The 13,585-nt window shown below is 38.3% G+C and overlaps 2 protein-coding genes across 2 annotated transcripts; both read right to left on the bottom strand.

Annotated features, from left to right (window-relative positions):
- Positions 1-465: 465 nt before the first annotated feature.
- Positions 466-4,842, bottom strand: LOC126587989 (protein argonaute 2-like). Its single transcript, XM_050253103.1, has 3 exons — positions 4,244-4,842; positions 2,513-3,713; positions 466-2,195 (listed from the first exon to the last, which is right to left on the bottom strand). The coding sequence occupies exons 1-3, from the start codon at positions 4,599-4,601 to the stop codon at positions 740-742; spliced, it is 3,015 nt and encodes a 1,004-aa protein (XP_050109060.1). The 5' UTR covers positions 4,602-4,842; the 3' UTR covers positions 466-739.
- A 2,837-nt stretch (positions 4,843-7,679) lies between these two features.
- Positions 7,680-8,319, bottom strand: LOC126588047 (antimicrobial peptide D1-like). The gene is made up of 2 exons (XM_050253179.1): positions 8,205-8,319; positions 7,680-8,014 (listed from the first exon to the last, which is right to left on the bottom strand). The coding sequence occupies exons 1-2, from the start codon at positions 8,272-8,274 to the stop codon at positions 7,830-7,832; spliced, it is 255 nt and encodes an 84-aa protein (XP_050109136.1). The 5' UTR covers positions 8,275-8,319; the 3' UTR covers positions 7,680-7,829.
- Positions 8,320-13,585: the final 5,266 nt, after the last annotated feature.

The raw sequence follows: 13,585 nt of genomic DNA, 5'->3' as shown, positions 1-13,585 counted from the left end.
GGGAAACCCAGTAGGTTTGGTGTTAATCCCCATTTTACCCCAAACTTCATTAAAAAAAAAAAAAACTAATTAAAAATGTTTGAAAATTTTGAGTTTTAATTATAAGGATAAAATAAAAGATAAAGTACATAGTACTAGGATTGACATTTTTAGTGTAAAAATGTGATTTTTCATTAAAATGAACAGCACTGAGAATTTTTCGTTAAAATTTCCTTAAATAAATGAGAATAATATTGTCTCCAACAAAAAAAAAAAAAAAAAAAAAAAAAAAACTCTTTCTCAATTCAATTACTCGTACTTGTGTATACACTTCAAAACATTATTGATATCGATCGATTGTAGCTAGAAACAAGTGAGAATTAAAAAAAGAACATTTTTCTTTCGCGATTCTAATATTATACGTAAATAATACAGGTAAAAAAATAACATAGATTAAAAGGAAATTCATGTAACCAAAGCACGACGTTAACAAATAGATTAACTTTCCATTCCCACAAATATACATGTCATCCAACACTTACATTCACAACTTTAAAATGATATATGAGACCCACATTCATAACAAGGACTTACCACTGTTTTAGATTCACAAAATGATTCGAAACGACATGTGAGCACAGAACGTATGAAGTAGAGAAAACGCTAAACATAACATTACGACACAGAAACCCATTAGATTCACGCACAAACTCCTTTTCAGCAGGTACAAAAAAGAGACTGCGGGATCATGCTTTGGCCTTCACACGAAAAACATTATGTTTTCCAAGTCAGCGTGCAGTTTGCAGAACCTTTCATCAAGAGAAGCCGCTGACAGCGGTGAATGTGTCGAGGAGGAGGACGAGGAGGAGGATACTGAAGCTGGAGACTGTCCCTCCGTACTCTCGTAGTATAATCGCCCCCTATATGCCACGAGGTCGGCATAGTACACCGGTGGGATCAATGATACAGGTTTTGTACATCTTGCAAAGGTGAAGCACAAGTCATATATAAGCTTCTGTAATTGATCTGAGGTAAACCGATGCTCGTCCCAAAGAACATGGTAGTGTGTGGGTTTGCTTGTTCCAAGGGCTCCGTAATGACTGCAAAGATAGAAGTCAAACTCAAACGGGTGCACGATTGTTGTGTCCACAACAGTTCCCGGTGATATATTGCCTGCGGAACCCCCATCCCTTGGATTCTCCAGAAACAGACGAGTATGGTGCCGCTTCTGGGCAACAATAAGTGTGATGGTTGGATGGTATTTTATACTTTCAAAAGCCATCTTCAGATCTAGCAACTCTTCGTTGAGAACCATATCAAACTGGCCCTCACTGACTCCATCACGGAAGATAATAATTTTCTCTGGCTTGACTTTATTCAATCGCTCATAAGATTCAACAAGCTCCAGACACATGTCTCCAAATTTCATTATCTTCTCCACACGATGGTACTGGGATCGAACTCGTGCAGCATAACGATTCGCAGCAGGCCAGTTTACAGTGGCAACAACTGCTGCAATTGATGGACTTGTTGTGTTTCGCGCGGCAGGATGATTGACATCAGCCCCCACAAACATAACATGGCCTGCACCCCCTACAAGGGGGAGCCGATCATTTAGCTCTACATTACTGCCTCCAAGCTTGGCATTGATCTTGAGTGCAAGATTTGCAAGGTACTGGTCATTTGCTTTGTTGGCCATATTTGACAAGCAGCACTGCGTCACTATACCAATTTGAGTCTCAGCAATCCACTTCAGATGCTTGTAACCAGGGTCTCTTTTAGACATTACACAAACAAGTAACTGCAAGTAGCCATTGCCTTCTTTTTTTGCCTTTTCATAGACGCTTTCAAGCAGTGGACGAAGCATCTGAACACTAGAGAATGGCCTCATTGAAGTGGTTTCATACAAAACAGGTTCTCCCATTCTGATTCCCAGTCTGTTGCACCGAGCGATGAGCTTTGAGATGAACTGGTTAGGGTCCAGTTTGAAACGATCAGAACTGCTGAAGTCAAGCACGGCCCAGCACTTGATTGGTTTTCCTTCCACAAGAGTCTTCCCAACCAGATTCCATTGACATTTCTCTCTGTCAACAGTCACCTTAATCACCTTGCCATCAGAAGCACCCAACTTCAACTCAGGTGGGACAATCACACGCCCTGTCACTGGTGTCAGATTCTGGTTGACCTCAAATCCAAAATTTTGAATGATGCCACCACTGCCAACAACAAAATAATCAGGATCTTAATCACTGCCGAATTAAGTTACTCAAAAAGGTAATGACTATTGCCATATTATAAGCATTGCTCATGTAAAAAGATGTTTATGATTCTATATGCTTAGATTTCCCTAAAACAGAATAAGAGTTCGCACTTCTCACTTTCAGAGAAGCAACTACGTACTAACTAAAATCATCTACACTAGTACAAAATCTTCCATGCACGAGGAATACTGAATTCACGAAAATTCAAATGAACAGTAGAAGGGGATTAAAGTCTAATTTACTAGAAAAACGAGGGACAGAAATTCACTTACCCGGAAGGTCCATCATTTGATCGTACCATGTTGGATATCATGTTCTGTCTGTCTCTTGGTGAAGGCAATGAGATGTTCTTCAGCATGACGGCTGCTTCTTTCCCCAAATACTCCTTTGGATACCTTTGCCCCTCAACTAAGACACAGAACTCCATTGGTGTATCATTCCTTTTACCATTTTTCCCTAAATCCAAGCAGGGAATGTTTTTGTACTGTATCTCTCTGTATTTGTCCCTGAAATAATCAGGAAGTCTAACTTTCCTTGGTGGACTCTGGCCATCTATGTCTACAGCATCAAATGTAATTTCTCCTGCATTCTTATCAGTCAGCCCCATGATGACGTACGTTTGCTTGGTTTTCCGGTGAGTCACAGTAACTTTCAATCCCTTCAATGCATCCTCAACCTCTCTCCTAAACCTCTTGAAATCATTTAATGTAAAACCCCTTATCTGCTCTTGGAGAAATTCTGTAACTGACATGCGCTTATGAAATGCCAAGACTGAGTAATCGAGACACAAGGTAGGACCCTGGGATGTGAGCTTCAAGCTATGCTGAAAACCTCTGAAGGCAGCAACACCATATCCAAGGTCATCGTTTGGATCAAATTCAGTAGGGTAAAAGTTTCGCCCAACAGCTATCATGCGTCTAGCTGGATTCTCTTTCATAACCAAATCCATACTCTGCAATATATTACGAGGGATATCCAACAGCTGACCGCTTAGGTACTCCTTCAACTTGCGAAGCTGGAGCTCCTTCGCAAGCTTTATAGTAAAAATGTACGAACTGAACCGTGTGCCTTCTTCCTCAGGAATCTCCACCTTAAATGATCCAGTGGGCAACGGCACTGCACTGAAAATGTTCTTTCCACCATCATATGCGGTACTTAACAAGGGAAATTTCGAAGGATCATCAGAGAATAACTTGTTCCTGATTGCAGAAAGTTCAGACTTTGATATCTTCACAGGAAGGCCATTCTTAGCAGGGTGTTCCGGTTTAACATCAACATCATAGTGCATTATAATACTTTCAGGATTGAACGAGAGATTAAAATGATTAGCGCGAAGCCTAGCAGTTCGGATAGCTTTTGTGCCCCCATTATCAGGCCGTTTTACTTGGACAAGATTGGCCGCCTTGTCTAAAGAAGATGAAGCAGGTGCCTGTCTTGAAATTGCCATTGATTGCATTGCCGGAACAAGATTATCTGTGCAGAAAACATAACAAACAAAAGGTATATCACCAACAAATTATTCATGCAAATTCAAATAACTGGACTAACCGCAGCAAAAGACCCGCAGAACAAAATGCAGAGTCAGTAAGCCAAAACTGCCCAACTCTGACAAACAATTTTTCCACTCATACAAAACAATTTGCTTCCGAAAACCGGACTCCAAATCAAATTGTCTATCCAATGTATATAGCAAAGATGGAACATTTCTAGTAAAAATCAATCAAATGCTCGAACCAAACGTGCGGCAAAACGGCTCCCTACTGGGTCAGTTGAATCGAAGTAGATAAGCAACAAGCATACAATTTATCACCACAGCATTATATGTCATAACATACACTACACATACCAGTGAAAAACCCAAATAGAAACTAAATCAGATCAAAATTGCAGTGGCTTACTCTCCAAATTAACTATGCTTCGCAGTCTACCATCACAGTTACCAATTACTTGCAATTGTATCTGAAAAAGGACCTCGAACGAAAAGAAAGAAGAAAAACTCATACCAGGAGCAGGAGAGATGTTCGGGGCCGGTCCGGCCGGAGATGGAGGCGGAGCAGGCGCTCTGGGGCCCCATACTCTGGCAGGAGCGGGACTATTCCATGGATTAGGCCTCGCTTGCTGACTCCGATTCTGATTCGGCTGTCGTTGCTGCTGTTGCTGCTGTTGTGGCTGATGGTGGTGGAACTGTGGCCCGCCACCATGACCGCCTCTTCCTCTCTCTCCTCCACCTCCTCCACCTCTCCCTCCATTTCCTCTGCCATACCCGCCTTGATCACCCCTTCCACCACCACCACCATCACTGCCTCTCCCTCTTCCCATTCCCCTTCCTCTGTATCCACCGCTACCGCCGCCTCTTTCCATTGGAGGAATCGGGAGCAAAGGCACAAATCAACGAGAAAACTCGACTCAAATTCCTCCTCGCTTTCTTCTACTCTCTCTCTCTCTCCCTCTCAAAATCCACAAAAACCAACGGATGAGAAGTTGGTCCATCTCATATGCGCGGGGAGTGACTGAAATGACGTTATTATCCTCGCGGGGATTGTCACGCAAGTCAACCACGAGGAAGACGTGTAGTGTAGCCGGGAGAGGGTTGGAAAGACGAAATGTCCGGGCGCTTTTGTGTTTTGGGGGCAAAAAATCCAGAAGCTTCGATGGAACGACGGTGGGTCCCGCGTTTTGCAAAAGAGAAAGGAATGGATTTGGATCATCTCCTGAGTCAATGGAGAGAATCTTCCTTACCAAGTATTGTAGATCGTTGAATTTTCATCTAACGAAAATCCTTTATTTGTAACATTTGGATAAAAATCCAACGATTAATAATGCTTGGTCAGGAACATCCTCTCTATTGGCTCAGGATCCAAATCCGAAAGGGTTGAGGACAAGCGTGAGGAATCTAACGGACGGACTATTTGATGACATGTTCTGTTTCGTTCCTTCTCGCCAATCGTCATCTCTCTCTCTCTCTCTCTCTCTCTTTTTATTTTTAAATTTCTTGTTTTTAACGAAACATGTGCTTAAAATTCACATTTTTTTAATTCTTGATATTCAACTTGCGTTTCGCTTTCTTTTAGTGTCAAAATTCGTTAATAAATATATTAAATTATTTACCTGACACGAATAAAATATAATATTGCTAAGATGTGAGCCATGTGTGAAAATGAAAATGAATTGAATTTTAGGAGACATAGATGTAATTATGGCATTAATCAATCATTATTATTTAATGAATTTTTCAAATCAAACAATTGACATATCATGCGTGACAAGAAAAAAAATATTTGACAAATTAATACCCTCCTTTAATTCGCTATAAATTTGATCATACTCTATAATCTATCTATATTATAATCTTATCGGAGTTATAAGTTAAGAAATTTAAATATGAGTGTCGAGGTTTATACTGTTGAAACCAATTTGACTATTTTAAGATATCAGTAGTAGTTCTTCTTTGGAAACACCTTTAACTACCGGCACTAGAAAGCTTGAAAAGGTGATTGTAAATGCTCTCGTGCTTGCTGTCTAGCAAACCTACAAGGATGTCCGTGTCAAAGGAGACTTCAAATTAACTATTCATTGCATTTTTTTTAAAGGTGCTACACCTTAGCCCTTGAAGGCTTTATTGGATAACATATGTTACATGACAATCCTTTCTACCACATTCATGGAAACATATCTATCGTAAAGCTAATTTTGTCGCAAATACAACTACAAAATATAAAACACCATGGTTGGTTCTTATTTGTAGAATAAAAGTACTTATAAATACTATAAGTGTTTTACTTGACTCCTTCACATAATTTTACATGATTGATTCTTTATACCGCTATTTTAACGTCCTGGTGTTAAATAAGTCCTTAAATTGTCATCCCTAGTCTAGGTTACCTGATGCCCGGGCCCTCAATAGATCGCCCCTAATAATCCATATTTTTCTATCGTAAGGATGTAGCTATTTGAGAAAAATAATCAAGGAATCTTACGTGCAGGCGTAAAACCCCCAATGAATATATATTTCTTTGAAGGATCGGTGTTTTGTTTTTTCATTGCAAAAAAACATGTAAGCCAAAACTGGTGTAGCTATCCAAATACGTGTGAGATAAGGAGAGAAGATGTTCTAGGGTTTAGTGTGTTGTGGGTTTAAGTGAGTGGATAAAGTTGGATTAATTAGTTTGTTCTTTAGCTTAGGTTAATTAGGTCCCTTTGGTTTGTTCGTCAACAGATGGATTTTTCATTAAAAAAACTAAGCAAAAATAGGTTAGAATGCAATTATAATGTCAATTAGCCTTCCAATTATATCTCTGTTTCCCTCCCCCCTCGCTCTTGACACTTTCTTTTTGAAGAAATTTTTCAGTGTGTCGGGAATATGACACGGTGCACAAAGTGTTAGACAATTAGTTGAAAAAACTTTCTTTTCAAGTTTTCAACTAATTGTATTATTACATTTAGGGGGTGTTTGTTGCGCTGGACTATCTCGGACTGGACTAGCTTCAAGGACTAAGCTGGACTGGCTTAGACTAGACTAAGCTGGACTAACTTAGTGAAGCGTTTGGTGCAGTGTTGGACTAAGAAGCGGATAATAACAAATTCTAATATTATATTATTTAATATATAAATTATTAATATTTTATTATAATCTCGGTGACCGGAGATGACGAGGAGTCTATCGGGAGTGGTTGTTGAGCATGACGAGGACGAGAGAGGATAGTCTTAGCTAGTCCCATGGTTATTGGGGGGTCTCGCTAAGACCTCTTAGTGAAGGGTTTTGTCCATGCTAGTCCCCTTTAGTCTCATTAATGTTAGTCCCAGCATGAAACAAACACAGTATTGGACTAACAGCTAGTCCAGTCCAGTCCAGTCCCATTTAGTGAGGGCAAACAAACGCCCCCTTAGTGTAACGAGCTGTATTTCTGCACACTAAAAGATCTCTCCTATTTTGCACCACACAGAAAAGAAAAAATCATTGTACCTACACGTGTTCAGCACAACATGAATATGAGATAATCCCAACAAAACGCACATTAAAACGCACATTAAAGTTTTGTACTTTTTTTTTTTTTTGATGAATTTTAATTGTCGGTTTCATTCCACGCTTTATAATTTTTTCTAATGAATTTTAATTGTCGGTTTCATTGTTTTGTAAGTAAAGTTATAATTAGCTAATGCTCCATGGTTTCCCCCACCCACCCACACACAGAGGCTTTATAATATAATGTACTTACACAACATCTATAAATAAACAATATCGTATTTAAAAACTCTCGAATTTTTCCATCATTTAATTTAGGGAACTTTAATGAAAAGTACGCGGTACTGTTCACTTTAACGAAAAACCACATTTCTACACTAAAAAATCAATCCTGTTACTATTCACTTTCCTTTTATTTTGTCCTTATCATTAAAACTCAAAGTTTTCAAGCCCTTTTCATTAGTTTTCCTTTTAATTTATTGTACGAGTAAGCATTATTTGTATAAAACTTTGGCGAATAATATACGTAGTATAGAGACTAAATCATTCACAAACACATATGGATCCATGTATATACGTTGAAAATGAATGCGGTTTGGAGTATTTCTAGTGCATGTAGCTAGTGTTCAGGGAGCTAGCCGGCCTTGCGGACAACCTTTACCATCATAGCAAACGCATTTGAAAAGTAAGCAGGCTCCGGCGGTCGCACCTTCCCGTTCTGTGCAAGCCTTGTTGCAATTTGGACTCCACAAGCATGAACCCTGCCATGTGCTACTATAAGACCAATCACGGCATCCTATAAGCTCGCTATCTGCATTGTGCAAGAAACATATACAATCATAAGTAAAAGATCGAAAATGAGACATATATTTGCTATTTATCAGTACACTTTGAAAGTGAGACATATCAATTATGTCTTCCACCCGTACTATAACAAGGGGAATTACACACCATATGGAAAGTGGTGTTTCTAATACACGTAAAAACTTGTCTATTTTTACCTGCAACTGCAAAGACGATGAACAAAACAAAAAGCACAGAAAGGGAGATTGATTTTGAGGTTTTAGCCATCTTCTTCCTCAACTTTTCAATTAGTCATTAAAATTACAGTTGCACGGCACAACTTGTTTGAGTTTTAGGTGCTGTATATATATGCTTCACTTGGAATTGGGGGATCAGTTAGAGCATCCGTAGAAATATTGAGGTCCACTCGTTCCACCGTGTGGGCAGGTAAGCAAACCTATTGTGCACCTTATTTAGGTACAAACAAACATGTACAATTCGATAGAAACAACAACTACCACAGAAATATTGCCAAACAACATTTCTTTTGTAGGTTACAGTTTGATGTTTGAGTTGTTTGTTATGCAGATGCAGGTATCCAATTTGCACAAGGTACGTTCTCAAATGGTTAAGTCTTTACCATTTTGGATATCGCGATATCTTGGAGGTCTACGATATAGTCTTGGTTGCGAAATATTCAAATCATTTCAAGACTCACCACACGAAACAGGGTTCAGAGCAATTGTTAAGCATATTCGAAGTACATGATGTTTTCATCCATCGTTGAGTCCCAATGATGATTTGGGAAGACAACATCTCATGTATCGATCAGACCAAGATATGATACATCAATGAAGTCAACGCCAAGACATATTGCGTCTACATCACATCAGCAACCCATCAGGAAATTAAAGCAATCTGATTCCAAACAATCTTGCCGACCTCTTCACGATGTCATTGCCGAAGGCTACCTTCCAGAAGCTTGTCCGAGGAATTGGTACGCATAACTATTTATTTGCGATGCTTGCGATTCTCATTTGGAAGTTTTGTCAAACTCAATGGAGTATTCAGAAGTATACTCATTTGATCTTAATGTACTCTTTTCCTACGATTATAAGCATTTTTCCCACTGGGTTTTTGTTACCTAACTAGATTTTAACGAGACACCCATCCTGGGATGGTCATACCTTTGTGAGCATTGTGCTTTCATCTAGATGGCGTATAGTTTTGACTTAGTACAATAGTTTTAACTTAATACAAACTTCTCACGTTTTTCCTTAGTCCATGGGTTTTTCTCCTATACTGAGTTTTACCATAGTGAGGTTTTGAGAGTTTTACATTTTTATGCATTCTCTCGTTAATTTGAGACTTACATTCGCTAATTGAGTCGACAACTTCATCAACTGAACTTAGTTCATCGTTGAAAACGTGATGCACCATTTACTTAGTAATATATACACGCTCAAGGGAGAGTGTTGCAGTCTTAATTTAGTTAGGAATGTGATTATGTAAATCCTAGTCGATCCTTATGGGATTCTACCATATGTTTTGGATAGTATCATGTTTAAGTTATAATATCTACTGGATAAGGAATTTACCTTCTTACTACTATAATAAATGCTCAGTGGGAATGAGAAATCATACCTCTGAATTTTCCCAATTCTCTCTATGCTTGCCACACCTCTCTCAATCTCTCTATAACTCGTCAGATAATTAGGGCCTACAACAATAGATTATATATACATATATATATATATATATATTGTAATATATGATATTTTGACTCATTCATATAACGTTGCATGATTGGTTTTTAATATAAGAAAACTAATGAAAATGACTCGAAAACTTTGAGTTTTAACAATAAGGACAAAATAAAGGGTAAAATGAATAGTACTATGATTGACTTTTTAGTATAAAAATATGATTTTTCGTTAAAATAAACGGTACTGAAAATTTTTCGTTAAAATTCTATTTTTATATCGCAATTTTAACGTTCTTGTTTTCTATAAGTCCTTGTATTGTTATCCCTAGTCTTGGTTCCCTTGATGCCCGTGCCCATAATAGATCGCCCCTAATAATCAATATCTTTTTATAGTAAGGATGTACCTACTGAGAATATATTTGTTTGAAGGATCGATGTTTTGTTTCTTCTTTGCAAAAAACATGTAAGCCAAAACTGGTGTAGGTATCTAAATATGTGTGAGATAAGGAGAGTAGATGTTCTAGGATTTAGTGTGTTGTGGGTTTAAGTAGGTGGGTAAAGTGAGAATAATTAGTTTGTTCTTTAGCTTAGGTTAATTAGGTCATTTTCCATTAACAACCTAAGTGCAAAAATAGGTTAGAGTGCAATTATAATGTCAATTAGCCTTCCAATTATATCTCTGTTTCCCTCCCCCCGGCTCTTGACACTCTATTTTTGGCGAAATTTTTCAATGGGTTGGGAACACGACTCGTGTACAAAGTGTTATAGTATAATTAGTTGAAAAAACTTTATTTTCAAGTTTCCAACCAATTATATTATTATATTTGGCGTATTGAGCCGTATTCCCAACACACGAAAAATCTCTCTTATTTTGCACCACATGGGGAAGAAAAAATCATTATGTCTACTCGTGTTCAGTACAACATGAAAGTGAGATAATCCCAACAAAATGCACATTGTACTTTTTTTTCTTCTAATGAATTTTAATCGTCGGATTCATTGTTTAGTAAGTTATAATTAGCTAATGCACCATGGTTCCCCCCTCCCTCCCCAAACCCACAGAGGCTTTATAATATAATATAATGTACTTGCACAAAATCTATAAATATACGAGTAAGCGTTATTTGTTTGAAACATTGACGAATAATATACATAGTACAGATACTAAATCATTCACAAACACATATGGATCCATGTATACGTACAATGTATGTACATATACGTTGAAAATGAATGCAGTTTTGGAGTATTCCTACTGCATGTAGCTAGTGTTGAGGGAGGCGGCCTTGCGGACAACCTTTACCATCATAGCAAACGCATTTGAAAAGTAAGCAGGCTCCAGCAGTCGCACCTTCCCGTTCTGTGCATGCTTTGTTGCAGTTTGGACTCCACAAGCATGAACCCTGCCATGTGCTACTATAAGACCAATCACGGCATCCTATAAGCTCGCTATCTGCATTGTGCAAGAAACATATACAGTCATAAGTAAAAGATCGAAGTAAAAAAAGAAAAGAAGTCAATCGATGACATTTTTCATTACAAGAGATTTTTCGGTGTCCACACAATGTTATTGTTCCACTTAAATTATAACACGTGTATTTGCTATTTATCAATACACTTTGAAAGTGAGACATATCAACTATGTCTTCCATGCGTACTATAATAGTAGGAATTACACACCATATGGCAAGTGATGTTTCCGATACACGTAAAAACTTGTCTATTCTTACCTGCAACTGCAAAGACGATGAACAAAACAAAGAGCACAGAAAAACAGAATTTTTTTGAGGTTTTAGCCATCTTCTTCCTCAGCTTTTCAATTAGTAATTGCATGGCACTACTTGTTCGAGTTTTAGATGCGAATATATATGCTTGACTTGCAAAGTGGGGATCAGTTAGGGCATCTGTAGAAATATTGAGGTCCACTCGTTCCACAGTGCGGCAGGCAAGCAAACCTTATGTGCACCATATTTAGGTACAAATAACAACATGTACAATTGGATAGAAACAACAACTACAACAGAAACATTGCTAAAACACAAATCTTCTCCTCTCATCATGCTTATGCAGGTAAGTTCGTTGAGTCTATGTGTCCAGAGCCGAAGGACATTTAGATCCGAACTATTCATTTTAAATCCTGCTTTCTTCATTAGTCCATTACATTGGCCCAACTAACACATATCAAGGGTCTGAATCTCTTTTTTTTTAACGACTCGGATCTCAGGACACAAAGATTAGGAGAGAATCGGTTCAATTTCAAGAGCTCTGGCCATGTCTTTGGTCGTGTTGGGTTCTAAGGACATAGTTCAAGCTCATGATTTCCATGGCACTTTGTAACAGATCATGTATATCAATTTTTGGGCAGTGTAGGCTTGAATGGGCTAGGGTTAAACCGTTGCCGGGAACTTGGGCTGGGCTGCTTGTGGTTGTGAGAGAGGAAACTCTTCTTGCGAGACTTTTGCATGCAAAAAAATTTGGCACTTGTTTCATTACAGTTGAAACTTATTCGGCTTTGTGCCTCATTTTCACAAGATTACAAGAAGTTGAATCATGAAAAGTTGAAAACTCGTATAAAATACGTTGACGTGCTATAGCCAATGTATTTTTTCTAGAAGTTTATCATTTACTCCGCTGCTCCTTTTTGTTTTTTAGTTTCAAGACTCGGGGCCACATATTTGGAATTTTTAGATCTCTCTTATCTCTTAATATATTTGTTTAGACTTTTACAAGTAACGTGGGTTAAGGCGTGATGGTTGGGATAGGTGGTTTCATTGGTGTTAAATTATCGACGTATTTTAGTAGTGGAATAATAAGCACTACTGCATCAGCATGCATCAGGCCGGCAGATAATTGCAACTTCAAAGCCGCGGGGGTGGAGATGATGCCCATGCCCAGCTGGACCTCTCTCTCTCTCTCTCTCCCTCCCTCCCTCCCCATATATGATATATATCCCGCTTGCATTAGATTGAATTTGCATGCATGCATGTGAGCCAAATTATATAAAGGGGGTGGGGTGGACGATAGGTGAATGCATAAAGGGAAAAACAAATAAATGGCGAAAAAGTAGAAGGGAGGGAAGAACCAGGATCTTGTTGGTCATTTATTATAGGTTAATAGAATGGGAGGTTTTGAAGGCAGCAGTTGAGATAGCTACCTAAAACATAAAGCATAAATCAAATACATGTTAATCTTGTGAGGTGTTACAGGATTTTAGTTTTTTTATTGCAGTCGATGTTATTACCCTAAGTTAAATATATTAAAGGACAAGTCATTTAGTACCACGGTCCAGTGATAGTCCTCTTTCCTTGTAAGTGAGAAGTTTTAGGTTTGATTTTTGTCAAAGGCGAATTAAATCACATTATTGCTAGCCCATTGTGGGGCTTAGCCCACCCCCTCCTTCTTAGTGTAGATAATATCGACTAGACCAAAACATGATACATAACGAAGTCAACGCCAAGACATATTGCGTCCACATCACATCAGTAAAGCGACATGAGATTGAAGTCAAGCAATCTAATTCCAGACAATCTTGCTGACTTCTTCACGACATCATTGCCGAAGTCTACTTTCCCCAGAAGCTTGTCCAAGGAATTGGTACGCGTAACTATTAGTTTGCGATGCTTGTAGCTCTCATTTGGAAGTTTTATCAAACTCAGGGGAATATCCAGAAGTATACTCACTTGATCTTAATGCACTATTTTTCCTAACTATATTTTAATGAGGCACCTACCCTGGGATGGTCATACCCTTCTGAGCATTTTGCTTTCATCTTAAAGACGTATAGTTTTGAATTAATACAAACTTCTCACGTTTCTCCTTAATCTATGGGTTTTTCTCACATTATGGGTTTTACCATAGCGAGGTTTTGTGAGTTTTACACTTTTATTCATTCTT

Source organism: Malus sylvestris, chromosome 10, assembly GCF_916048215.2.
Source record: "Malus sylvestris chromosome 10, drMalSylv7.2, whole genome shotgun sequence".
Classification (NCBI taxonomy): Eukaryota; Viridiplantae; Streptophyta; class Magnoliopsida; order Rosales; family Rosaceae; genus Malus; species Malus sylvestris.
This window is presented reverse-complemented; position numbering and strand designations above follow the sequence as displayed.

Excerpts from the sequence above, each read along its gene's own strand:
- LOC126588047 (XM_050253179.1), bottom strand. The coding sequence starts at position 8,274 with ATGGCTAAAACCTCAAAATCAATCTCCCTTTCTGTGCTTTTTGTTTTG. Across the intron at positions 8,015-8,204 it reads CATCGTCTTTGCAGTTGCAG|ATAGCGAGCTTATAGGATGC; the intron begins GTAAAAATAGAC and ends TGCACAATGCAG.
- LOC126587989 (XM_050253103.1), bottom strand. The coding sequence starts at position 4,601 with ATGGAAAGAGGCGGCGGTAGCGGTGGATACAGAGGAAGGGGAATGGGA. Across the intron at positions 3,714-4,243 it reads GAACATCTCTCCTGCTCCTG|ATAATCTTGTTCCGGCAATG; the intron begins GTATGAGTTTTT and ends TTTTCTGCACAG. Across the intron at positions 2,196-2,512 it reads TCAAATGATGGACCTTCCGG|TGGTGGCATCATTCAAAATT; the intron begins GTAAGTGAATTT and ends TGTTGTTGGCAG.